The sequence below is a fragment of the Penicillium lagena genome (genome assembly GCF_028827675.1).
Source record: "Penicillium lagena strain IBT 129212 chromosome Unknown utg000008l_segment0_segment0, whole genome shotgun sequence".
In the NCBI taxonomy this organism is placed as follows: domain Eukaryota; kingdom Fungi; phylum Ascomycota; class Eurotiomycetes; order Eurotiales; family Aspergillaceae; genus Penicillium; species Penicillium lagena.
The window spans coordinates 1,222,299-1,246,401 of record NW_026623229.1 but is presented as its reverse complement, the minus strand read 5'-3'; the positions used below and the strand labels follow the sequence as shown (position 1 = coordinate 1,246,401).

At 53.5% G+C, this 24,103-nt stretch overlaps 10 protein-coding genes across 10 annotated transcripts; 3 read left to right on the top strand and 7 right to left on the bottom strand.

Moving 5' to 3' along the window:
* Window positions 1-29: 29 nt before the first annotated feature.
* On the bottom strand, window positions 30-245 carry N7510_011080 (uncharacterized protein; the record flags this gene model as incomplete). Its single annotated transcript, XM_056983005.1, has 1 exon — window positions 30-245. The coding sequence occupies one exon, from the start codon at window positions 243-245 to the stop codon at window positions 30-32; it is 216 nt and encodes a 71-aa protein (XP_056828499.1).
* A 532-nt stretch (window positions 246-777) lies between these two features.
* On the top strand, window positions 778-3,440 carry N7510_011079 (M28 family metallopeptidase; the record flags this gene model as incomplete). The annotated part of the gene is made up of 2 exons (XM_056983004.1): window positions 778-3,204; window positions 3,258-3,440. The coding sequence occupies 2 exons, from the start codon at window positions 778-780 to the stop codon at window positions 3,438-3,440; spliced, it is 2,610 nt and encodes an 869-aa protein (XP_056828498.1).
* A 511-nt stretch (window positions 3,441-3,951) lies between these two features.
* N7510_011078 (ATP adenylyltransferase C-terminal) lies at window positions 3,952-6,153 on the bottom strand (the record flags this gene model as incomplete). The annotated part of the gene is made up of 3 exons (XM_056983003.1): window positions 3,952-4,720; window positions 4,778-5,174; window positions 5,226-6,153. The coding sequence occupies 3 exons, from the start codon at window positions 6,151-6,153 to the stop codon at window positions 3,952-3,954; spliced, it is 2,094 nt and encodes a 697-aa protein (XP_056828497.1).
* A 150-nt stretch (window positions 6,154-6,303) lies between these two features.
* On the top strand, window positions 6,304-8,001 carry N7510_011077 (alpha-keto acid decarboxylase family protein; the record flags this gene model as incomplete). Its single annotated transcript, XM_056983002.1, has 1 exon — window positions 6,304-8,001. One exon carries the CDS (start codon window positions 6,304-6,306, stop codon window positions 7,999-8,001), a length of 1,698 nt encoding a protein of 565 aa, XP_056828496.1.
* Window positions 8,002-8,482: 481 nt separating this feature from the next.
* On the bottom strand, window positions 8,483-12,012 carry N7510_011076 (DUF1765 domain-containing protein; the record flags this gene model as incomplete). The annotated part of the gene is made up of 3 exons (XM_056983001.1): window positions 8,483-9,452; window positions 9,506-11,080; window positions 11,135-12,012. 3 exons carry the CDS (start codon window positions 12,010-12,012, stop codon window positions 8,483-8,485), a joined length of 3,423 nt encoding a protein of 1,140 aa, XP_056828495.1.
* A 2,138-nt stretch (window positions 12,013-14,150) lies between these two features.
* On the bottom strand, window positions 14,151-14,653 carry N7510_011075 (ATP synthase subunit H; the record flags this gene model as incomplete). Its single annotated transcript, XM_056983000.1, has 3 exons — window positions 14,151-14,416; window positions 14,496-14,574; window positions 14,627-14,653. 3 exons carry the CDS (start codon window positions 14,651-14,653, stop codon window positions 14,151-14,153), a joined length of 372 nt encoding a protein of 123 aa, XP_056828494.1.
* Window positions 14,654-15,568: 915 nt separating this feature from the next.
* On the top strand, window positions 15,569-16,624 carry N7510_011074 (transcription factor SUA7; the record flags this gene model as incomplete). The annotated part of the gene is made up of 1 exon (XM_056982999.1): window positions 15,569-16,624. One exon carries the CDS (start codon window positions 15,569-15,571, stop codon window positions 16,622-16,624), a length of 1,056 nt encoding a protein of 351 aa, XP_056828493.1.
* An 889-nt stretch (window positions 16,625-17,513) lies between these two features.
* Window positions 17,514-20,463, bottom strand: N7510_011073 (Aim21 family protein; the record flags this gene model as incomplete). The annotated part of the gene is made up of 3 exons (XM_056982998.1): window positions 17,514-18,928; window positions 18,967-19,485; window positions 19,536-20,463. 3 exons carry the CDS (start codon window positions 20,461-20,463, stop codon window positions 17,514-17,516), a joined length of 2,862 nt encoding a protein of 953 aa, XP_056828492.1.
* A 1,599-nt stretch (window positions 20,464-22,062) lies between these two features.
* Window positions 22,063-22,816, bottom strand: N7510_011072 (Tvp18 family protein; the record flags this gene model as incomplete). Its single annotated transcript, XM_056982997.1, has 4 exons — window positions 22,063-22,363; window positions 22,418-22,510; window positions 22,709-22,724; window positions 22,780-22,816. 4 exons carry the CDS (start codon window positions 22,814-22,816, stop codon window positions 22,063-22,065), a joined length of 447 nt encoding a protein of 148 aa, XP_056828491.1.
* Window positions 22,817-23,153: 337 nt separating this feature from the next.
* N7510_011071 (uncharacterized protein) lies at window positions 23,154-23,513 on the bottom strand (the record flags this gene model as incomplete). Its single annotated transcript, XM_056982996.1, has 1 exon — window positions 23,154-23,513. The coding sequence occupies one exon, from the start codon at window positions 23,511-23,513 to the stop codon at window positions 23,154-23,156; it is 360 nt and encodes a 119-aa protein (XP_056828490.1).
* Between the last annotated feature and the right edge of the window lie 590 nt (window positions 23,514-24,103).

The following is a 24,103-nucleotide window of genomic DNA, read 5'->3' as shown; positions in this document are numbered from 1 at the left end:
GATCAGTCCTGGGAATGGGTTTTATTTTTTCAGGTGGGGGATTCCTTTGGGCCGAACGGCTGCAATACGGAGTAGTCTATTTGTTCGTGCAGTAGTTCCGTCCTAGGATCTTCTAGTCCATTGAATCTATTCTTCGATCCAGTCGTGTTGCCTTGGTCCCTGTGCTGAATCTCTCCCTGGCCTCTCACCCGCACAAAACAGAGTTTGGCACCTCCTATCTTATCGGTGGGCCCGCCGGTCTGCATTCTACCGTGTACGCCGTCCGTGGGCGGGCAAGAATTAAATGAATGGATTTCAGCCAGGGACTCCAGGGAGCAGTCCTGCAGAGTTCATAGCTAATTCCGGCTATGATTCCACCCGGTCTGGCCAGACGATGAATATGCCCACCCCGGATCCGCTGGATCGATCGGCTGGGCGATCACCGGCAGGAGCAGAGGGCTGTCTGCCTAGTGTATCCTGGGTTTCATGTCTGAATCTACTATGATATTCCCTTCTCGAATACCTGTAGTATACCATCGTATTCACCCCGTAATATTCGAGAAACTACTCCTGTCAAATGCGTGATCCGAGTGGGGCCCCAGGCAACAACACCCCGTGACTCGCTATCTCCAACTCTCGCTGACCTGACCCCCTTACGACCTTAGTGATCCCTCTGAACTCGGCCTACAGGATGATTGTCGCTCGTTTCGCCTGTACTTTCTAGGATCATGACCGTCATCGTCAAATCGGCAGACTCTCCCATTTGCCTCTCCCGCCCGGAGTCCACCGCTATCCGCCATGCCCGACGATAAGTTCGATTATCAATCCCTCCCGATCCCCACCTACGAGGAGGCCGTCGGCGCCCAACCAGGTTCCTCTCGGTCCGATCTGGGCGAAGAGGGTGACGATGCCGAACGACAAGGTCTCCTCGGCCGGTCCGATCATGCGCCATCTGGCCGGGAGTACCAGCCGCCGACGGTCGAGTCCGCGCGCACCAGTCTCGATGATCTGGTATCGTCGGGATCAGAGTCAGCTCGAGGGTCGTTGGAAGAGATGCGCCGGGAGTTAGATCAGATGGACGTCGATGATGGCCTACCGTCTTCCTCAAGCGGCGCGCGTCCCCGTCTCCGGCATCATCTCTCCAAGCAGTTCTCCAACCTATCCCGGACACTGTCAGCCATCCAACGACCCTTTCGACGCTTTATCCCCAGCTTTCGCTTTACTACCAACCTCGCCGACATGCGGTCACGGTTCAACGACCAGGGCTGTATTATGCTTTTACGGCTGTTCGGTCTCTTGCTCGTCATCTCCGTGGTATACGTCTTTTTCATATCTGATATTTTCAACATGAACAGCCACATGATCATGGGCCAATCCTATAGCGCGTCATCTGTCGAGAACTTCATTCAAAGTAACATGAACGAAACCAACATCGCCGAAAATCTGAAGCATGTCACCAATTATTCCCACGTCGCCGGCTCCGAGGGTAGCTTTTATATCGCAGAGTTAATTGAGGCGGCGTTTCGGAAGGCACAATTTGATGAAGTTGAGAGGGAGGAATTCCAGGTCTACTTGAATTACCCGCGCAAGGACGGCCGCCGGGTGGCGATTGTTGACCCACCCTCGCTCGCCTGGGAAGCAGCCCTGGAGGAGGGTGAGGGGGATATACCTGAGAAGGAGTACGTGCCGGTCTTTCACGGCCACTCGAAATCTGGCAATGTCACTGGCCCTCTGGTGTACGCCAACTATGGATCCAGGGAGGACTTTCAGTGGCTGGCCGACAAAGGTATCCAGGTCGAGGGTTCCATCGCTCTTGTCCGATACTATGGAACAGAACCCGATCGCGCGTTGAAGATCAAGGCTGCAGAGATGGCTGGCGCAGTCGGCTGCATTATTTACTCCGATCCAGCGGAGGATGGAGAAGTCAACGGGCCCAGCTTCCCTCAGGGACGCTATATGCCACCTGATGGCGTACAGCGAGGAGGTGTGAGCTTGATGTCCCATGTGGTGGGCGATGTCCTCAGTCCTGGGTTCGCCTCCACTCCGGAAGAGAAAGTGAGAATCCCTCTTGACGAAAGCACCGGCTTGGTAAAGATTCCAAGTCTTCCCCTCTCCTCCCGAGATGCGCAACATCTTTTGCAGGCTTTGGACGGACATGGCTCCAAAGTGCCGAAAGACTGGGTGGGCGGAGTGCCGAAGATGAAGCAGTGGTGGACCGGAAATCAGAATTCGCCCCTCGTCAATCTGATGAACTTGCAGGACGAGGAAAACCGCCAGCCCATTTACAACGTCCACGGCAGAATTCTCGGAATGGAACAGACCGACAAGAAAATCATCATTGGCAATCACCGCGACTCGTGGTGCTTGGGTAGCATCGATCCTGGCAGCGGCACCGCAACTTTTCTGGAAGTTGTGCGAGCCTTTGGAGAGCTTCTCACCTACGGATGGCGGCCACTGCGGACCATTGAGTTTGTCAGTTGGGACGGAGAAGAATACAACCTCATTGGTTCCACCGAACACGTTGAGAAGGAGGTGGATGCTCTCCGATCCCGGGCGTATGCCTACCTCAATGTTGATGTCGGCGTCTATGGCCCCAACTTCCGCGTGGCGGCGGCACCGGTCTTTAAGCGTGCGGTGCTGCAAATTCTCGGCCGGCTGTCCGATCCCAAGGCTAATAAAACCTTAAGAGAAATCTGGCAAGAAAAAGGCAGCAGGCTTGAACCCCTCGGTGCTGGCAGCGACTATGTGGCGTTCCAAGACATTGCAGGTACCTCGAGCATCGATTTTGGTTTTGAGGGCGAGCCGTACCCCTATCACAGTTGCTATGAGAACTTCGAGTGGATGGCACAGTTTGGAGATCCTGGATTCCACTACCACAAGCTTCTTGCTCAGTTTTGGGGGTTGCTTGTGCTCGATCTTTCTGAGAATCCTATGCTGCCGTTCGATATGGAGGCCTATGGCAACTCTATTACCGACTGGGTGAAGGATCTGCGCAAGTATGCGCAGTCTAAGAACGCCAAAGTGAACATGAAACCACTAGTCGAGGCTGCTCGAGATCTCCAGAAGAATACGGTACAATTCCAGAAATGGAACCAAGTATGGCACGATGCCGTCTGGGGCTCAGGCGGATACGAGAGCAACGTCATGCGCGTTCAGCGGTTAAACCACAACGACCGCATGGCCGCATTTGACACTCATCTACTGGATCTGGAGTATGGGGGCGGAGTAAGTGTACCTTTTTCACTCGCACACAATCTTGACTAACGATTGTCCTGCAGATTCCCAACCGCACCCAGTTCCGGCATGTCATCTTCGGCCCCGAATTGTGGTCTGGCTACGGCGCCTCGATCTTCCCCGCCATCCGAGATTCCATCGACACTGGAGACTGGAATCTGACCCAGCATTGGATCCTCCGTGTTACCGACGTGATCAACTTTGCCAGCAACAAGCTGCTTTACTGATTGATGTATTTTACCCTCGCCAAGTCTGTCTCAACACCTTATCGCCTTCTCTCCGACTTCGCTCGCTTTGCAGCCACCTCTTCAGCATTTGGTCCATTGCGGGCATTGTACAGCACCGCTCACATTGGACCTTGAATCATGTCGACTTCTCTCCCTCCCTCTCCTCCCTGTCTTTGCCCCCATATCCGCCTCCCTGCATCTTTGAAAGACTCTCGGCATATCATATACCACCAGCCATGCGTGCCTGCCTTTCTATTTTTATTCGGTCTCATATTACTGCACATCAGCCTCTATTTAGTCGGTCGATTACCATTCGCACGTCTGCGATTTCTTTGGCATTTTATGTATCTATCATCACCACCTTTGCTCAGCAGGTCCGGCGTTTTTTTTTTCTCAGGTGATATCAAAATTTATATCTTCCACTTGGGGATTTTTATATTTTCGAGGTTTCCTCTGTACCAGGGTATTAATTATAGGCGTTCACGTTCAAGTTATAGAAGACTAAACAGCTCTATGAAGAAGGCACGGTAGGATCCATCGCCAACAACGACGGATGATCCGCCAAACTCTGCCAGAATCCCGCCTCGAAGTCCCACGTATCCTGTTCCAGAAATGCAGCCCAGTCATCGCTTGCCTCGTCGTGGTGCGGCGCCACATCTCTTGGGTATGAATGCTGGTATTGCTTTTGATGCTGCTGATGCGGTGTCGGGTCCGATTGGAAAGAGTCAAGGAATCGCTGGATCGTCTGCGTGGCTTTTGATAGGAGCGCATAATTCGGGTCTCCTGGACGCACAATCGTCCCGATTTGTACTTCAGCTACGAAGACGCTGAGGCCTTGTAGAGTTTTTGTGCGTGATATCCCTGATTGCGACATTGAATGTAGGTTTAGCATGGACAGAAGGATTATCCCTGCGGCCGGGAGGCCATAGTGCGCAACCTGTAATTCTATCAATATACAAGGCAGAATCCAGAAGACGAGATAGATAGATACCTTCCAGATCAGACCTGTTCCTGAATTCGTCAACTGGTCTCTGAGCAAGATGATTTCCACGACGAGGGCAAGCATCTGTTCTGCCGTCTCGATGATCGCCATATCAGGTTCAGTCAATGAATGGAGTAAGAGGAGCCGAAGCAAAAATAGGACATGTAAATGCTGCAGGCGGACGCCTGCTAAAAAGTCGCGTTCGAATGGCGTGTGAGTGCATTGTTTCAGACTGCCCTCGAGTCGAAAATGGGCTGGAAGTGCTTGCCATTGTGCTTTTGCTTGATCTTGTATCTCACTGTAGCTTGTCGTTAACTTCTGTATAATTCCATTTTCTCAGCTGGTTCGATTATACCTGGCTCGCTGAGAACACGAGGCGTGGTGTTTATCCTGCAGTAATTCCCAAATTTCCTCTTTCAAAAAAGCACAGAGCGCAGACCAGCGGGTGTCAGCTCTGTATCCAGCTTGGGAATCCGGCTCCCAATGATTGATATCGTGATGTGTCTCAGTTGGATCGTCGATGACTGTCCGGCACGATGGGATCTGAAAGTGGCAGAAACGCTTGTTCATCCGCGGCGGCCGGCCGAGGAATATGGCAATGTTCTTATCTGCTGAGTAGATTCTCGCGAACGCAGTTTTGCGCAGTTCTATGAGAAACGGCGGGATGCCGGGTTTAGTCTCTAGGTTCTCGTGGTAGCCCAGAGCGAAGGTGGATGAAATCACGTCTCCGAGCTTGCGCCATGTATGATAGCCTGCAGAATATTAGCACGTCAGTTATTATAGCTGCGCTTGTGGGAACTCACTCTGGTCGCCATCCACATAGGAATGTACAATGAAATTTTCATACTGAACGATCAGCTGCAAATCATTCAGACAGTCCAGTGAGAGAGAGATCTCTAGTGCACAATCGCAGAGTTTCATAGCGAGTCTTCGGAGAGGATACTGCTCTTCCTCGGTGGCATACAGCGAGGGAAAGAACGATATATCGATCGTAGCTCGGCTGACAGCAGCAAAGAAGATCGCAATTGTCTCCCATCGAGAATTATGGGCTAGGAACTGAGCGGAGAAGCTGTGGAGGTCAGAATCGGCATCAAAGACCAGTGGTCGGGCAGTGTTCTGAAGCAGCCGCCGTGCATAGACCAAATTCCAATTCTCATCCTGTGTTGTGAATAAGTGGCTCACGCTCTCGGCACACTGCGCCACAAATGGTTCGGCCAGAGCGAGATTTGCGCCTTTAACTAGCCAGAACAGGACCAGATCTTTCATGGCCGTCAATGGATAACTGGTTACAATCTGCTTGAGGATATCTGCTCCTTGCGACAGCAGGTGATTGTCACCGGTGACCTGGGGCTGGGTGGCCGAGCAAGCAAGATCCGAAACATGCGCCGTAGAGCCATGATCGCCGTCCGGGGTGATATGCTTAAAGATGGCTGCATGACTGGAAGAACCCAAAAAACCGGGATTCGGGTACGGAGGGCGCCTTGCGCCCAATGACGGCGAGGAATCTCGGGAATGAAGACTGTAGGGGCGCGTTAGCTTCTTAACTCTCTTTTGGTCGGGAATCTCAGCGGACCCAGATTTTGCCGGGGAGTCAACTCGTCTGCGCTTGAACGGCGCCGTGCGGTAGATGCAAATCGCCCCGGAGCTACTGCAGCGCGAGCATACCGGCAGCCCGTGGTCGCAGGCCAGCTTGGACTTCCGACAAGTCTCACAGGCCGGGCGTCGCGACATGGTCTTTGGAGGGAATAGTTGTTACATAAAACAGCCTCGGAGAAAAAGGGAAAGACGGCTAGCGGCGGGGGCGGGGGAACAAGTATAAAAGCTGCTTATCGGTACTTATCGATCTACACCATTTCTATCCCTCTCCCTCCCCATCAAACAATGGACACCATCAAGCTCGCCGACTACCTCTTTGCCCGCCTACGCCAGCTGGGCGTGAACTCCGTCTTCGGTGTACCTGGCGATTACAACCTGCGCCTACTGGACTTCGTCGAGCCCGCCAAGCTGAGCTGGATCGGCAACTGCAATGAGCTGAACGCCGCGTATTCTGCCGATGGCTACGCACGCATCAACGGTTTGGCCGCGCTGGTCACAACCTTTGGCGTGGGTGAATTGTCGGCGCTCAATGGCATCGCTGGCGCCTATGCCGAGCGCTCCCCTGTTATCCACATTGTCGGCACGCCGCCACGCCAGGCGCAGAGCACACGTGCGCTGATGCACCACACCTTCGCCGACGGCGAGTACCGTCGCTTCGCGGCCATGTCGACGCATATCACCGCGGCGCAGACTAATATTACGGATGCGGCGTCGGCGCCGGATAAGATTGACTGGATCTTGCAGCAGGCTCTGGTCCACAGCCGTCCCGTCTACCTGGAGATTCCTGACGATATGCCAGATGTCCTCGTGTCTGCGGCCAATCTGTCCAAGACAGTGGCAGTTCCCCCCGTTCCCAGCACGGGCAAGGAATCACAGATTGTGAGCCAGATTTTGGAGCGCATGTACACTGCGAAACGCCCGTTGATCCTCGTGGACGGCGAGAGTGTCGCCCTCGGTGTTGTCGACCAGCTTGATACTCTTATCAAACAGACTGGCTGGCCTACATGGTGCACTGTTTTCAGCAAGGGTCTAGTGAACGAGCAGCTCCCCAATGTATATGGGCTGTACGCAGCGGCCTTTGGTGACGAGCCCGCGAAGGCATACTTTGAGTCGGCAGATCTCGTTCTTACATTCGGGCCGCACTACAGCGACACAAATAGCTATTTCTTCACTGGCATACCTGCTCCGGCTGCCGCGGTCACTTTCAAAGACTCATCCATTCAAATCGGGACCGATCCTATCTACCGCGATGTTTCAGGAAAAGACCTGCTGTCGCAACTACTCCAGGGTCTTGACTCCACTCGCATCCCGAAGGCAATGGAAGCACCGCCCAAGGTAGTAACCACTCTGGACGATATTAAGAGCTCGGACCTCATCGCCCAAGACAATTTCTTCAGACTAGTCAACCCGATCTTCCAGGAAGGCGACATTATCCTCACCGAAACGGGCACTGCATCGCATGGCGGCCGGCACTTCAACCTCCCACCCAAAGCACGCGTCTTCGGAGCCGTGACATGGTTGTCAATTGGATTCATGCTCCCCGCTACCTTGGGCGCCGCGCTCGCAAAGCGCGAACAGAAAACTCCCGGCAATGTGACCTTGATCATCGGCGATGGATCCCTCCAGATGACGGCACAGGAAATCAGCACCATGATCCGCCAGAAGCTGGATATTGTGATCATCATCATCAACAACGACGGATACACCATCGAGCGGGTCATCCATGGCCGGAACCAGAGCTATAATGATGTCGCATTCTGGCGGCATACCCAGGCGCTGAGCTATTTCGGTGCTGACGAGGACCATGTTGCAAAGAGTACCTTCACGGCGCGGACATGCGGCGAGTTACAGGACGTGCTGCAGAAAGTCCAGAATGGAAAGGGTGTAAGACTTGTGGAGGCGTTTATGGGCCGTGAGGATGTGCAAGGCGCGTTGTTGTATCTTTTGAATAGGCAGCTTGCCCAGGAGAAGAAGGAGGAATAGATGGATGGATAGGATTGGTATCCCCTATTCTTGGACTGTTGTTCTTAGACTTATGCTTAATGATACTCTGAAGATATAGCGGTTCTGTGTAAATTTGTGTAAACCGGTGTGTGCCCAGGCTAGTTAAGTTATCGTGTGGTTCATGTAACTGCGCCAGATAAACTGCTATGGTGGCCTCGCAAGAGTAAAGTGGCTAGTTCCTTGATTGTATCTCATTGATTATTCGATTACCACTGCAAGAGAAGTACATCGCGCTCCGATGCAGAGAATACAAGAGAAGAAAACAATGCAGACCGATGGAAACGCGGTTGCTCAAACGCCGATGCCCTATGCCTCCTTGCACACCAAGGATGTATGGTGCGGGACTGAAAACAAAACAAAAAACAGAAGCAGATTTTCGAAGGACAAGACATCTCTGCCTTTTGCAAGACTCAAGATGAGAGTAGTAGGCTTATTGTTGGACCTGTCATAGTTGATGGCACTATTTTCTGAAGGTTTCCACGCCTAATGTTGGAGTTTCCACCATGCGGTCCGTGGGCACGCCTTCATCGCGGCGCCGGGCGAAGAAACTGTCGCATTCAGAGACAATGTGGGCCCACTCCGCCAAAGCGCGACCCGCATATTTGCTAGGTACAAGGTGGTCGTAAGAGGGCACGGAAGGGAGTTCGGGAAGCGGTGAATTTTTGGTTGTAGGGGTTCTGGGTGTCTTGGGCCCTTGGTCGAGACGAGGTGTCTGGAGTGGGTCTATGGTGTTTTCTGATTTTTCCTCGGCGTGGTCGTCTTCCGAAGAAATTGTGGTATCTTCTGATATCGTGTCATCGTCTGACGGTTTCGCGGGAGAGCGTCGACGTTGGACGTGCAGCTGGGATGCCACCGGCAGGCATGGAGCAAAGAGACGCTTGTTTTTGCTGGGCCATTGCGGTCGATCCATCCACTCCAATGAAAACTTGAAGAAGAACGACTGGTGTGGCAACTCGGGCCGAACAAGCTCTTCGGTGCTGTTGTTCGGGGTGAGCTCGTGCTTGTCAAGGCATCTCGTGTCAGAAGTCATGGTTATCTCGCTCAGACCGCTCTCAGACTCATCGGAGCTGCTGTTGGCTGTGTCATCACCAGATCGGGAGTTCGAGGAACTGCTGAACATGGATCGGAGAAGACCCCATCGACGTTTGCCAATGCTGCCCTCCGAACTACTTGAATCGGCTGATCCGGATCTCCGGTGAGATCTGATTTGGTCTGGAGGAACAGGCGGGACAACGCGGTCGAAAGAGACAAACAGATTCACAGGGGAAACATGGTTATCGCATCGGATGATGATGATTCTTCGACCGGGGGCCGGTGTACAGGGAGCGGAGGACAGAGGAGCCGTGAGTCCCTCTTCAGCCTTGGATTGGTATCCAATATAGTATTCCCAGACGCGCAAGAGTCGATCGGAGAGGGTCTCATAGATCATACTAGAAATTCCAGTTAGCACATAAACAAATCAGAAATCGATCAAAGCACTTACGAATCCAGTGGTGTAGGATCGCCACTGAACCGACCCACTCTCCAACACAACAGACGGTGAAAGTATGCGCGAACCATTGGGCTCCAGTGAGTGAAGTAATGGTAGAAAAGTGGCTCCTGGAGCAGGAAATCCAGGATGAGACTAGCTTTCCTCAGCTCGGTGGCAGTCCAGGTACCCCAAGCGCAATAAAGGAAAGAGAAAACCCGGACTTCGGTGAGCGAATTGTGGCTCTGTAGCATCTGCCTCGCAACATCCAGCCAAAAGCCCCAGTCAAACAATTCCCGTTCGGTTGACAGAGCGTAGCGGGTAATAATCGGAATGACCTCCTCGATAAAGTCACATAGCAAAAAGCACGCGTTGTGGTCGAAAAGGGAAGTTTTTTGGGCGGACGCTTTGAGTATTGCACAGAAGGATTCGGCGTATAACAATCGGGCACGATTTGGTTCAGCAGATGACTCGGAGAGGAAATCCCGTAGAAGGATGATCAATCGATTTTCGGCCATAGACCGATGACTGTTGCCTCCGCCAAGGGGATGCGAAGCGGCTGAGGCGTCTGGTGCTTCAATAAAATCATCGAAAGTGATGGCGGCTGCGACATGGGGATTTTCAGGTTGCTGGGCGGACTGCTTGTAAATGGTATCCTCCAGGACGACCAAGAGCTGGGAATGGACGAGCAGCAGACCCGGCGCCAAAATTCGGTCGGCTTTTTGGGTCTCGGGCGGTAGATATTCTGCGTAGAGGATATGAATGTATTTCACGAAGACGAAGAACAGGTCTGTATCGCGTCCGCACCAACGCGTCACCCATGGGGACTGCCAGGGAATGTTTGTGATGTTCAAAGGCATATCAGGTTTCTGACGAAGGTACCGTAGAAGAGGGCCGTAGGAGTGGAAAGCGAGGGAACGCAGCGCCACCGGAAAGTATAGAGAAAGCTCTTGGGTGTATGCGCGTGAATTGCTGCTTCGGGACCCAGACGACTGCGCCAGGACACGACGGAACGTGGTGGGAGGCGTGCTCCACAGCCGAACCAAGATATCTGCTACTCCGGGACAGAAGAAGAATGCGTAAGCACAGGCTTTTCCACAGAATGCTACCAGACTGGCGGGTGCATGGCGCATGGACATTCGTTCCACCACAAATGACATCTGGGAAAGCAGATTTTGAATGAAGATATTCCGAGTATTATGGTGGATCGACTCGACCAGAAAGTCCGATCCCGACGAACCCGAGGCTTCGGATGTTTCCGAGACCGAGGTCGACGCATATTTCAGCGAATCTGGGGGACCACTGTTATTTTGCGCAGTAGTGAACGGGATCCGCCATTCCGGGCGTGCCATGATACCAACCACCGCCTCCAGGAACACTGGCCTGTCTGTTCCAGAGATGGATTGGTTATTCTTGCCATTGAGCATCTCGAGCATTCCAATCCACCACTTGTTGAGAATGTTCACTCGGCGATCCAAGTCTTCGGGTCTCAAATCCTTGCATGATGCATGGAGCTGATGGCGGCCGAGAAAAGGAACCAGGGAGGCACGTATAACGTTGGCTTTGAGAGAGCTTGATTTGGATTGGAACCTAGATTTCTCTAGTTAGTGACTGCGATTATGCTCTGAAAATGGTCGCTCATACTTTTGATAATCCGCTTCGAGGCCGCGAAAAACACCCCAGAGTTCATCCTTCCGACGAGAATAATCACCACCACTATGTGAAAGCGCAGCAGCAGCTGTGGCCGCGGCTCCCTTAGGCATCGGCGGTAGAACTGGCGTGGAGACCGATAAAGACGAGGTAAACTTCTCCAGTGACGATTGTTGCTGTAACGAGCGGCCAGTTGGGCTGTTCGGCGCTTCCGGGCTATCTTCAAGGTCCTTGGCAACGACAGCCAGCATTGGGCGCCTTGGCCGTTTGTATAAAATCGTACGCTTCCTGGAGGGCTGGACAGATTCCGAGTCTGCCACCGCTTCCGTTGCCGTGGTAGTTTTCTTGGCCGGGGAGCGCGAGCTAATTGAAGACTGCTCGTCTCCACGGCTCTGGTGCTGCTTGGCTCGCTTAGATGACGGTGATGGAGAGCGTGACGACGAACCCCATGGTTTCCGGGCAAGGCTCACTATCCGCCCTGACATTGATCGACCTTTCGATGGTCGCGCCACGGGTTCCGGTGCCCTTGTTCGTGGCGTCTTGTCGGCATGGCCCTGCGAATCTGTACCAGTCTTGTTCACTTCCTCTGACGATGATAGGGTGAAGTGTGAGACGGCGATCTCCGGTCGATTCTTGGAACGCAAAGATGTCCGCCGTAGGATATCTTTCCCTGCCGCCACACTTTCCTTCGTCGGCGATTCCGACAGGGTGGGGACGGCATAGTCAGAGAATGTCCTTCTTAGGTTCGAAGGGCCGGGTTCTGTGGCAGGCAACACACGGGGGATGTCCGAATAGCTGGCCGAACGTGGCAGGAACCCATTCCCATCTTCGGTGGCGTAGTTGCTGACAGTCTCGGTGGAAGGCGAAGACATGGTCCTGGGGGCCAACGAAGTTGACTATCGAGCGTGGGGGATGGCTTGTCGGCGTGTGGACATGTCTCCCCGGGGTAAACAGTGAGCGGATGTTTGAGGTTGGCGTCGGAGAGACCAGCTCGTCCAGGCACCAGATTAAAGATGGTCAGAACAGGACATGTGAGGAACGGCGCAGCATCGGAGAGGGCGTGGCGGGTAGGAGGTTGGCGGAAGACGGAAACAAGGGCAGGAGGTGAGGTTGAGAGATGGAGGAAAAGTATTCCAGGTGGCAGCGATCGAAACGGAGACCAGTCACAATGAGGGAGAAGAGGCGGGTCTCGTCCTTTGCCGTCATCCAGGAGGGCCGCACATCAATTGGGGCGAGGTTTGCTAAGTTGAAAGGGCCAGGATCGGTGCCTGGCTGGGAGAAGATAGATCGAGCTTCCGCTCACTGCAACAAAGGGCGGTGGAGCCAAACAGCCACTGATCGGCGGCAGGGAATTTTAATCTCGGGGAAGCTACTGCCAGGTGTACTTTTTATTTTTGAATTTGCTGCCAGGGCCTTCTGGTAACAAGGGTCGGCAAAGGGCGGGGGGCGATCGGCCCGTCAAGAAGCGAGGGAGATCGGACAAGAGGATGGAGTGGAGGGATCAGGGGGGAGGTAGGGAATGAGTGAAGGAGCAGGGAGAAGACAAGAGAGAGAGAGGGACGGAGGGAGAGAGAAAAGTGAAGTGATGGTTGAAGGAAAGAGTAAGAAAGATGTCCCGTGATGTCCTGTTCTTCCTCTGAGACACTTTCTTCTTTTCTGCCTCTCGGCATCTCGGACTGCTTTACCCCCAGAACATTCTCTCTCTCCGTCCTCTGCTCCAACCACGGCTCCGTCAGCATCTCAGCCATCATGCGCGCGTAATGTCCTCCCACCATCCCCCGAGGCTGACTGCTGTATCTCTGTATTAGCCCCGATTCCAACCCACGCGGGAACGGTTATTATTGATTTGTTACCTGATCCGCACCCTCCGCCCATGGATGGCAACTCGTGTCCTGATACGTCAATGCCCATTCTTGGGTACTGGCCGAATGGTTCTGGCTGCTGATTCGCGCATTCCTATGCAGCGCCCAATTGGTACAAGAATGTGTCTCTGTCGCTCACTCACTTCACCTGTCAAGGGAACACGAGCGGCGTCCAAGTCGCCCCGCATTCCAGCTGTTGCTCATGGCGGTCGGCGCACGAACGCTTCCACAACATCCAGCCGGCCGGAATCGCCATCCGCCGATGGCCGCACGACAAGAAAAACTGCACGAGAAAAACTTCCGGTCTGCAGGGAAGTTGCCGGAATAGTAAGGATATTCAAACGATCGCAATCAGCCCTGTATGGGGGGAACCCAGCCACTGACGCATAAAGCGCCTTATCATTGAGTATATATTTCCCGCTAATCTTCTCTCGCCTTTAGCCACCACTTTATTATCATGCAGGGCTTTGGGGTAGTCAATGTCTAGGGCTTACTTTACCCGCCCTGCTTGGAAAAGCGAGCCGACGGGCCAAAGTTCGCTGAGTGGCGTGCAGTGGGGGCAACTATATGATTGTTGAATGCACGGCACATATCTGAAATACGGGGTCTTGCTCTCTCGGCTATCTCCTTGCCATTTGTATTGTAGACTGTACTGTAGACTGGACTGAAAGTTTTGGATACAATATGTAGACGAAATCTGAAGTTTCCCACGTTGCGTCTTGACTATATAGCAATTTCAACGTGGATTTGGCGATAGTTGCCTGGCTGAGGATCAACTCGCCGTGATGGCGCAATAAAGGGCAAGTATGCAGCCACAACCACAGACCTTTTTGACAGGTTGGGCCAATGCATGCATCCATCGTTGATCTACACAGGAGTATTCGTAGTGGGACGATATGTGAGCTGGGACGTGTGTATAAAACCTGTCAGATTCATGTACATCTGGACATCTCAGTCCACCCAAATGGGATTTACATACGACGCAGAGAACAGATTTATGACAAAGGAAAAAGGTTCAACGTTTCTCAAGGTGGTCTAATTTACAAGCATCAGCACCCGAGAGGCGGCTACTCTCCCGCCACGGGCGGAGAACCAACCATCCGTCTCATATTTCCCCAGACCAAAGAGTCGAATCAACAAAGAAATGTCTAGTGGGCAGCTGGAGCCTCCTCCTCATCCTCCTCAAACCAGCTCTCCTCAACGGGGGTGGCCTCGCCGGCGGCGGCCTGACCCTCGACCTCAACCTGCTGGCTCTCGTAGGCGGACAGCTCGCTGGCGAGGTTGGCCTCCTCGGGGGACTGGGGGGCCTGGGGAACGGTGAACTTGTGGACGTGGGCGTCGGCGTCACCGGCCTTGATGGGGGTGGGCTTGTAGGCCTTGAGTTCGCGAAGGTACAACTCCTGAACGGGGTCGGCTGGAGGCAAAATGGGTTAGTACGGGCGCAATTGGATGAAGGTGAATCCAATCATCGATGAAGAGAACTGGTGACATACCCCGACGGACAGCGGAGGTCAGGAAGCTGCGGCGAGCGATCGAGGCCTGTTGCCGAGAGGCACGGGAGAGGACGGAGCGCTGCGGGAGGTCAGCCAGGGCCAGGGACGGGGCATATACAATGGGAGCATACCGAGGCTCGCAGAGACTGGGACATCATCTTGGCTGCGAGAAGTGTCTCAAGGGGATGGAGGGGGAAACTGCTTTGACAGGATGGATTATTCTGATCGAGGAGAAGTGCAAACGATGTGAAAGTCGGAAGGGCGGCTTGGCGCTGACTCAGATCCGGTGAATGACTCAGCATGCGCAACCTCAAGAACTTGCCGTCGTCTCGCTCTTGCCTCTCTCTTCTCATCTCCCCATCTCCCCCAGTCCTCGATCCCTCTCTGTCCAACTACCTGCCTGCCTGTCCCCGGAACTCGACTCTCGACGTTGCTTTGCTCGATCACTCTGATCTGATTCACTTGCAGCGGCCCGGTCAGGTTCTACGACCCCTTTTCGTGAGATCATTACTCTCACGGAGACCTTGACTGGTTCATCGGTCGGACTCGCTGGCATCTGGGATTTCGGTGGCTCACTTTCCTTTGAGAAAGCGCAGACTTGTGAAGGCTTTCACAACTGGGGGGTGATCTACTGGACTGAGTGACATCGCGGGGAAAGGTAATAGCAGCCTGATTAACTTGGGTGGCGTCTTCCAAGTGGCTCGATGGATCCTGTTGCTGGCGAACAGCCATGCATCGTTTCCATGAGAGCTTGGTGGCTTCATCCAGGATGTTGTTGAGTTTTTGAATGTAGCAAGCGGGCTAACCTGAGTCTACCAAGGCAGTGGCGCACAGAAGACGTTGAAAAGCCGAAACGCGAAGCACGTCGTCGGTGTTATCCTCCTTGCCCTGCACCTGTTGAGAAAGACTCAATAGGTGGACTTCATTTCTTCTGTGATCGAAGTTCAGCTGCCAAACTGTATTCGCCACTCTTCTTTCGTTACTACAACCACAAATACAATCTATCTGTCAGTGCCAAAAAAGTCGCCAAAAGACACAGCGCACGGTTTGAGGACATCCGAATCGCAAAAAAGATGGCGGCCATGTCACCCGTAGCAAGGGCCGAGGCGGCAGCCCCATGGAAGAAAAACTTGTCTGCCCATCTTCTCTGCCCGGAGTGCAAGGAGGTGCCTCCCAACCTGGAGTTCCCCGACTCTCACGAGACCGTCTGCGGATCATGTGGACTCGTGCTCGCTGACCGAGAAATTGACTTGCACTCTGAGTGGCGAACATTCTCCAACGACGACCAGAACAACGATGACCCGTCCCGTGTTGGAGACGCCATGAACCCGCTGCTTAACGGTGATCAGCTGGAGACTTCGATTGCCAGCGGAGGGTCTGGTCGAGCTCGGGATCTGTATCGTGCCCAGAACAAGCAGTCGAACGAGAAGGCGAACAAAGCGCTGCTTGCAGCCTACAAGGAGATCGGTGCGCTGTGCGACGGATTCAATATCCAAAAGAACGTTGCCGACACTGCCAAATATCTCTTCAAGATCGTGGATGATGCCAAGGCGTTCAAGGGCAAGTCCCAGGAAGTCATTATTGCTGGCTGCATCTTCATTGCATGCCGCCAGTGTAAGGTGCCCAGGACCTTTACTGAGATCTTTGCCGTGACTAAGGTGACCCGGAAGGAGATTGGCCGCATCTACAAGGCGTTGGAGAAGTTCTTCACTGCACAGAACATCGAGCGCAACAATGCCGTTGTGTCAAGTGGCGGTGTGCCTGATCCGAACGAGGGCTACACGGCCACCACCTCGACCAAGCCTAGCGATCTCTGCAACCGTTTCTGCAATCTCCTCGATCTACCCTACCAGGTCACCAGCGTGTCCGCTGCGCTTTCTGACCGGGTCACCACTATGGGTGACTTGGCCGGTCGCTCTCCGCTTTCCATCGTCGCGGCTTGCATCTACATGGCCTCCTACCTGATGGGTCAGGGCAAATCTGCCAAAGAAATTTCCCAGGTGGCCCACGTCAGTGATGGAACCATTCGCGGTGCTTACAAGCAGCTCTATGCTGAACGGGAGCGTCTGATCGATCCAGAATGGATCAAAGAGGGCAAGGGTGATATGACCAAGCTGCCTGTGAGCTGAGCTGAACGGGAACGTGCGCGATCTGCGTCGTTTTTCTTGTTCTTTTGATGATACCTCTGTTTTTCCTATCCAACAAAAACCAGCCTCGCCTGTTACCGGCTGCATGCCCTCATACCTCTTTTTTGATATTTATTCAGAACCGACTGCAAGAACCCTCAAGGCTTACCCCAGGATCTTTGTAGCCGGATGGCTGATCCCTGAAGAAAAAAAAAAAAAAAAAAACATATCAGATGGAATCAAATACAATGCATACCCTCTCTTAGTTTACTTTTATTGTCTGTTTTTTTTTTGGGCGAGATTTGGGCGAGATACTCGAGTCTCATTCAGGCAAGTAGTCTCATGTGTACATCATCCTGAGCAACGAGTTAGAAATCAACAGGTTGATCCTTTACACTTATTACAAGCACGGGATCAACACCCCGGCTAGCCCTATCTATTGACGATCACTCCGACTTGAAATCCTCATCAAGCCTTTGCATATATTTATTTACCAAATGTACCACGGACCAAATGAAGAAGGCATTCGGCTTATGTCGAGGATCGGGTGGTAGCTGTTGAGGTGGGTGTTTGAATGCTGTCTGTGTGTCTTAAGTTTCTACTCTACATTGATCTATGTAAATATTGAATATCTTGACGTACGAATGGGTGTGCCTTGCGAAGCAACCGTGGAATAAGAATATGGAAAATAAAGCCAGAGTGATGTGGATTCATAACCCAATGGATCCTTAAGTCATTAAACAGCATAGTAAAGAAATAAAAAAGCTACGTAGGTTGTAGTCTCGGATGCTCTTCCACACACGAGACAAGCGAGCACTAGCTTGCACACACACATGAAGTCCATCAACATAATAGTCATAAAAGAAACAAGAAGGGAAGAAGAGCATTTCATCTACACCCGCTCATGGATTTCGCCATCAGACCTTTTCTTGCCGTCAGCCGAGGCAGTCAGGTTCTCAAGCTGGTCCTCCAGGGTAGCCGGCGGTACCGAAGCGGCCATATCATTGGCAACAGTCGCAGGATCAGTAGCTGGCTCTAGATCCACTTGTTTGGCGACTGTCTCGGTTTCTACCGGAGACGACGTATCTACCTGTTCTGGGATCTCCTCAGTGGCGGTCGGGGCTTCTTTTTCCTCCTGAACGAGTTTGGTCTCGGCGGGGGCCGCGACGGTGCCGGGTGAGACGAGATCTTCCTGCTGAACAGGAGACTCCGCGGCTGGATCAACGGGTTCACCGGCTGTGTTTTTGGCGAGCTCAGGGGCCATTGAAGTCTCAATTGGTGCGGTAAAAGGCTTTTCAATCGCGGCATCACTGCCCACAATCAAATTGCCGTCTTCGCGGACCTCCCACACATTCCATGTTGCCGTGATCTTCACCTCTGGGATAGAAGGCAGCCTGGCGTTGGCATTTTCTGCTGCTGGCTTCCTCCTCGCGGGGCCACGGGCTCGGCCCTTGCGAGCATCGCTGAGAGGCTGCTTTTCAGCAGCGGGCTCAGGCTCCTTTTCTTGGGGCTTGGGTTGTTGAGGACCCTGCTGCAGGCGAGAGTTCAGATCAGTAAGGAAACCGGCCTTCAAAGCTGCGATCTTGCTTCCGCCGGGGCGAGCGGGAATGGCGGGCTTCGTTTTGGGCACAGCGGGCGCATCCTTGGCTGATTCTGTGCTGCCAGTTGAACCGGCGGAGGGGACCTTGGTCAGATTCTCCGGTGAACTTGGCTTAGCGGGCCGGGACGGGATCTGCGGTTTCGGTCGGTCTGGAATCATCGGTGGTGGCCGCTTCTCCGTGGGCGAGGTTGCCTGAGCTTGGCGTTGAGGACGTAGGGGAATGCTGGGCTTCGAGGGAACCTCGGGGCTCTTCATTTCATCTGTCGCAGGCTCAACGGTGGTCACCAGCTGCTGACTATCCGGGGCATCTTCCCAGATATCCCGACTTGGAAAACGCTGCTTGATAGCGTCCGGACGCGTAGGCTTCTTCTTGGTTTGAGGGCCCTCGCCTTCGAGAATCTGAGTGGCGACTTGATGAGAATTAATCTGAGAAGTCTGCATTCTGCGCGCAGCCTCCTGCTGAGGTGTCTCAAACACCTCAGTGGAATCGGACTTGGGAAGATCTGGGGTTGTCACAGTCGCGTGGAGCTGTAGACTGTTCGGCGCATCTTCCCAGATATCTTCACTGGGGAATCTGTGCTTGCTCATATCGGGTCGCTGCTTGAAACGGTCTGCGGCTGACACAGGCCGGTCCTTCTTCTCATCGTCATCCGGGAACAACGGCTCGTATTCTTCTACATTTTCGAGGGGGTATGCGCATCCTCCCACTGTTCACGAGAGTCCCACCGGGTTAAGGCAGGGATACCACCCTGGCTGGCCGATCGACTGTTCGAGCGGCTATGAGTGACACTGGGCGTGCGACTTCGGCTTTCATCAAAGCTGTCTCGGTGCTCGAATGTCGGAGTGATCGCAGGATGTAAGTACGCCGATTCGGGGCGCACCTCATCTGCCGCCAGAATAGGCTCTTCTTCCTCTTCGATAACGACTTCCGCGTCGTGGGTATGATCATCAATTGATGGGGCAGGGGCAAATCCGTCGGGATGGTGCAGAGGATGCACTGGGTCATCCACATGAATAACTTCACCTTCATGGTGGTGTCCATGAGAGGAGCCGGTCCGGGCACGGCGTAGCGGAGAGCCAGGGGTTTCCCTGGGCTCGAGGGCTGAAGCTGGGAAGCTCATTTGCCGAAGGGGCGATTCAACCACTGGCAGACTGCTGTCGTGCCGAGCTTCCAGAGGCGGAGATACCATACGATGCGTGTATTCGTCCGAAGCGATGTAGCCCACCTCTTCGTCGGGTGTACCCTGCGTGGCCCGAGAAGTGCCTATATGAGATTAGTATCAATACGAGGCCTCCGCATGATATATTACTTACCAAGACCAGATCCCGCGTTGGCAGGGCTTCGGACAATCTTGTTCAGGTCATCGCTGCTCAAGGCCCAATCGGGACGGGGAGTGCCAACACCAGGGCCGTACTGCCCTTCTTCCTTGACGTATTCATCGGGGTGCTTCTCGTACCAGGCCGCTTCAAACTTATCGGTACACTGCACACCATGGCCATGCAGGCCATAGCTGCCCGGCGGCAGGGATGAGTCCCGACCACTGCGAGTCCGGTGGTGATTACGACCTGAACGCTGAGAGCCCTGCTCAAGATAGGGACTCGGCGACGGAGCCTGAACGTCTCCCGCGTTGGGGTACATGGGAACGCGGATACCATGTTCGTCTCCGAGCTGCGCGGAGTGCCGGCGTTCTGAGGAGGCGGCCGAGGACTCAGGCCGCGATCCACTCGCGCGCGAGTGAAGCGAACGACTGGAGCGTTCTTGCTCCTCGTGAGCCGGAGAAGGCCCATCCCGACCCACTCCCACGGCTGCGGCCTGACGGGAATCGGTGCGGGTGACAGCCTGCACTCTGGCCTTGGCACTTGATGTCGGCAAAGAAGGCCTCGGTGCGTGAATCTTGAGGTCACTGCTAATGTTGCGAGTTTCTGCGGGCGCTTGGTGGTGGCCATCTGACAGGTTTCCCACATCCAGGTCGGCGTATTCAATGCCCTCCTCACCCAGGGACGGTATTGTCACGCTGGGCGGGCGCTGAGGGAGATCGTTGGAGGTGGTACGGGTCATGCCCGGCCCACTCCAATCATTGAGGGGAGACGGTGCATAGCTGTCAGGCATTGGTGAGACCGATCGATCGAGTCGGCGGTTGGACGGACGCGGAGGGATCTTGGGCATGTCCGATGCGGATGTGGGGGTTTGGGGCGATCGACTCGGTCGAGGAGGTATGACTGGGGCAGTTTGGGTTGTCATGGTGGAGGTGGTAGAGGGTACTTTAAAGCTGTTCGTTGACTGTCAGCTGGCCGAAGCTCCAGGAGAAATAAAGTGACCTGCAGCCCCCAGGTGCAGGCACGTTGGGCTGCGAATGAAGCAAGGTGCGGGCAAGAGAAGAAAGGGCAATTGGTCACTGCCGTCGGAGGAAGAGGCACGGTCAACACGGCAGAGAGGGATTAATCAATCCAATAGCTGGCCCGATCTGCTGACGCAGCCCCTGCCTGTTGTTCGTCTGCCCGATTGCTTGCTCTGCTGCCAGATTCTGCCTCAACGAGGAAGGGGCAGGTATGGAGATTGATATGGAAGAACAGAACGGAAGAGCTTACCCAGAATGAGAAATGGAATAACTGGAGTGCAAGCATCAATTCGAACGAAGTCAATGCAAAGACAGGAACTTGCAAGCAAGCAGAGTCAGGGAGTTGGAGAGAGGGCGAGAGCGAGAGCGAGAGGATGATGTATTCGCCTTGCGAGCAGAACCGGACCCGCTTTCTGCCACAGCCCACTTTCGGCGCGTGACTGTGCTCTGCCCGCCTGAAGGTTTCGCATTACCGTACCGTGACGATACGGGGACAGGGCGCCAGCCGCCGCTTGGTCCGTTGCATTTGCAGTGGGTGCAAATCCCTCATACAGGATCTATACTTAGGATGGTCCAGGCCTTGGTCGTCAAAGCGAGGCCTTTGATCAGCCGATCCGATTCTTTGTTTCACCCCCTTTGATTACAATCCTATCGCCATTCTGGTGCAGATAACACAACACCATCCACCGCTTGGAGTCGGATAGTGATTTTTATCCGCCGTCAGGATTGGTCGAGGACGCCGAGGCGGTGAACGGGCTCTCCGCATTACATCATCCGGCAGATCAGGTGAGCCACCAGGTTTTCAAGTCACGATGTACTCGCACGACTCGAAGGAACAGAGAGACCATAATCATATCGTGGGAGAATAATACGGCCATGATGTCCCTGGGTCTGCTGCTGGTAGAATACAAGCTCGAAGATTTCACATTGCGATTCGGGGGATTATCATGTTGTAGGCTTCCTCGCGAGAACAAGTATAGTGCAAACTTGGAAGAACGGCTTCACGGTGCGGGGAAATACACGTGTGGAGTCTGGCCAGCTCGACTCCAGACTTCATGAGGACTTCTATTGGATCAGAACGGGTCACGGTCCGAGGTAGATAGAAAGACAAGCAAGACATCGGCTGATCTGCAGTCGTGAGCCCACCTTATTATATAGGACGATGTATACACCTGGAAGTAAATATTTAAACAACCACAAGACGCGGCCTCGGTCTATTCGAAAGGATAGAACTACAGACTCACTCGAGGAATCTTAAAACACATGCTTGGCTGATTCATCCCAGTGCCGCTAGTTAGGGGAGACATACAAGTACAGGCTAACAAAGAACGAAAGACAAAAGCAATCAAACAGAGCGATATCCATAACTAATCATAGCGCATTCCAATGCACGTCGCGCGCGACAAGCCCAGTCCCGGGAAGGGGTATCGAGTTATCCATCCCGTCTTTTGTTCCAACACACACAGACAGCCCTCGGCTATACTCTGAGACCATCGGCCCCATCAGACAATCATCTGTGCAATACCCTGGCCGCCAAGAGTCTTGCTACCCACAAACTCCTGGCTCCTCAGGCCCGCAAGCGCGTAGAAAGCCGCGGCCAGGATGAGTGTCACGGCGGCGGCGATCAAGCTGGAGGCGCCGGAGACCAGACTGGCCCACTGGATGGCGCTGAGGATAGTGTACATGGCGGCGCGCATCCAGTTGGTCGTGAAGCGGCGGATGAAGGCGTCGAAGGTGGAGGAGGTCGGGCAGATGCGGAGGAGGAATGGCACCTCAATGAAGAGGATGATGAATGAAGAGGCACTGCCACTACTATTAGCAAATGCGGTGCCCTGGAACGCTGGGCCAGCGACTTACAAACATAGCGCCCCGAAGATGATGCGGAGCGGTGCCGCGAAAAAGTTAGAAATTCCCACGGCGAAGCAGAGGATCATGGACAGCACGCCGGTCCTGGAGGAAAGGTTGTTAGATCCCTTGATTTCTTCTCAAGCGCAAGGGCACGGGGGAGCGGATCGACGGTTCCATATGTGAAAACAGGGGGCTGGCCTCGCTGTCTGCAATAGCCATTCAATGGCCAGCGATCATGATACCGCTTCACAAGCTCGAGCACCAGGTACAGAGTGGTGACAGATGAGGGAGAGTACTAACCATTGCCCGTAGATGCCTGGAAAGAGGGTTGTGTTAGCAACACCACGGAGAATAGGGAGGGCAACCCATACTGAAATTTCGCGAACGGAACTCCTCAGCCAGCGTCATGGTGGAAGAGTGGTGGATGAAACAAGAGAAAGGTGCGAAGTGTCAAGTTAGTTGTCAGTCTCAGTCCACGCGGCAGATCCGATCCCGGGCGGTCAGCTTTGAAACAAAACAAAGCGGCTTTGCCCTTCTTCTTGCACTTTACACGGAACCAAAGAATTAGAAACCAAGACAAAAATTTGAACAATTATTTTCGATTGACTGGCATTTTATTCACAGGATTCCCTAAATTCAAAAATATGGTACACAAGACTCGCAATCCTTTCCAACGCCGAGAGAAATGTCTTTCAACACGCCCATTGCTGCCTAGGCTAGCGAGGGAAAAAAAGTATGCAGCGGCCTAATCCTCCTTCTTCCACGGCTGTTCGATCTTCCCTTTATCTGAGATGTGGTTATACGGCCGATCGTACCGCTTTGCAACGTCCTCGTTGTGTCGTTTCACGTCCTCCGGCAAATCATCACGCAGGTGGCCTTCCATGTCAGCCATGGGCGACTGGTTACCGTCTCGAAGGGTTGGCTTCGCCTTGTTGGATGGGATTGGATGGTTGGAATCGGGAGAGCTGCCTTGTCCTTGTTTGTTGGGATCAGAGGAGCTTTGGGCGTAAGTTCTCCGGACTGTAGCATTCCAGATGGAGCGACCGGAGGGCATAGTGGAAGCTCGGGCAAACAGCCGAGGCTGAAATCGAAGGATGGATGCCATTATGTAGATGGAGATGGTGGTGTTGTTGTTCGTATGTAGCAGATGTGGGTCGATGTGACCGAGTAAGTAAAAGACTAACAACAGAGTAATTGCGAGAGAGTTTATTGAAAGAGTTGTTATTTAAACTACTCATGACTATGCGTTTGCGCATCATCTCGACCTGAATCCGGTTTTCTGATACATGGGTCTAAGTGAGGTTTATCGCTGGTGATGACGTACCCCGATGTCATATCAACCAGGATTGCAAATCTGCACTGCACAGCACAGCCAATAATACTACACCACAATGCTAAGTGACGGTCAATCGGGCGCCTACCTTGCAGAACGCCAGTTCGGCGCCCGATTAACCAGTCATCCACCCGTTTTGACCAACGCTGCAACTGTTCTGTTGATATCACGTGACATGCTTTTTGTAGAAAGAGATAGCTATGACTCTTCTTTTTTCTTTACTTTTCTTCTCCAATTTGGAACTCTCGTCCTCCATAGCACTCAAATTAATTATTTTAATCGTTATCTTTCTTGATCTGGCTCCCAGTCACGCACGTCATGTGATACGAGTGAACTATGTGCTCACTGAGCGCTCAGAGCAG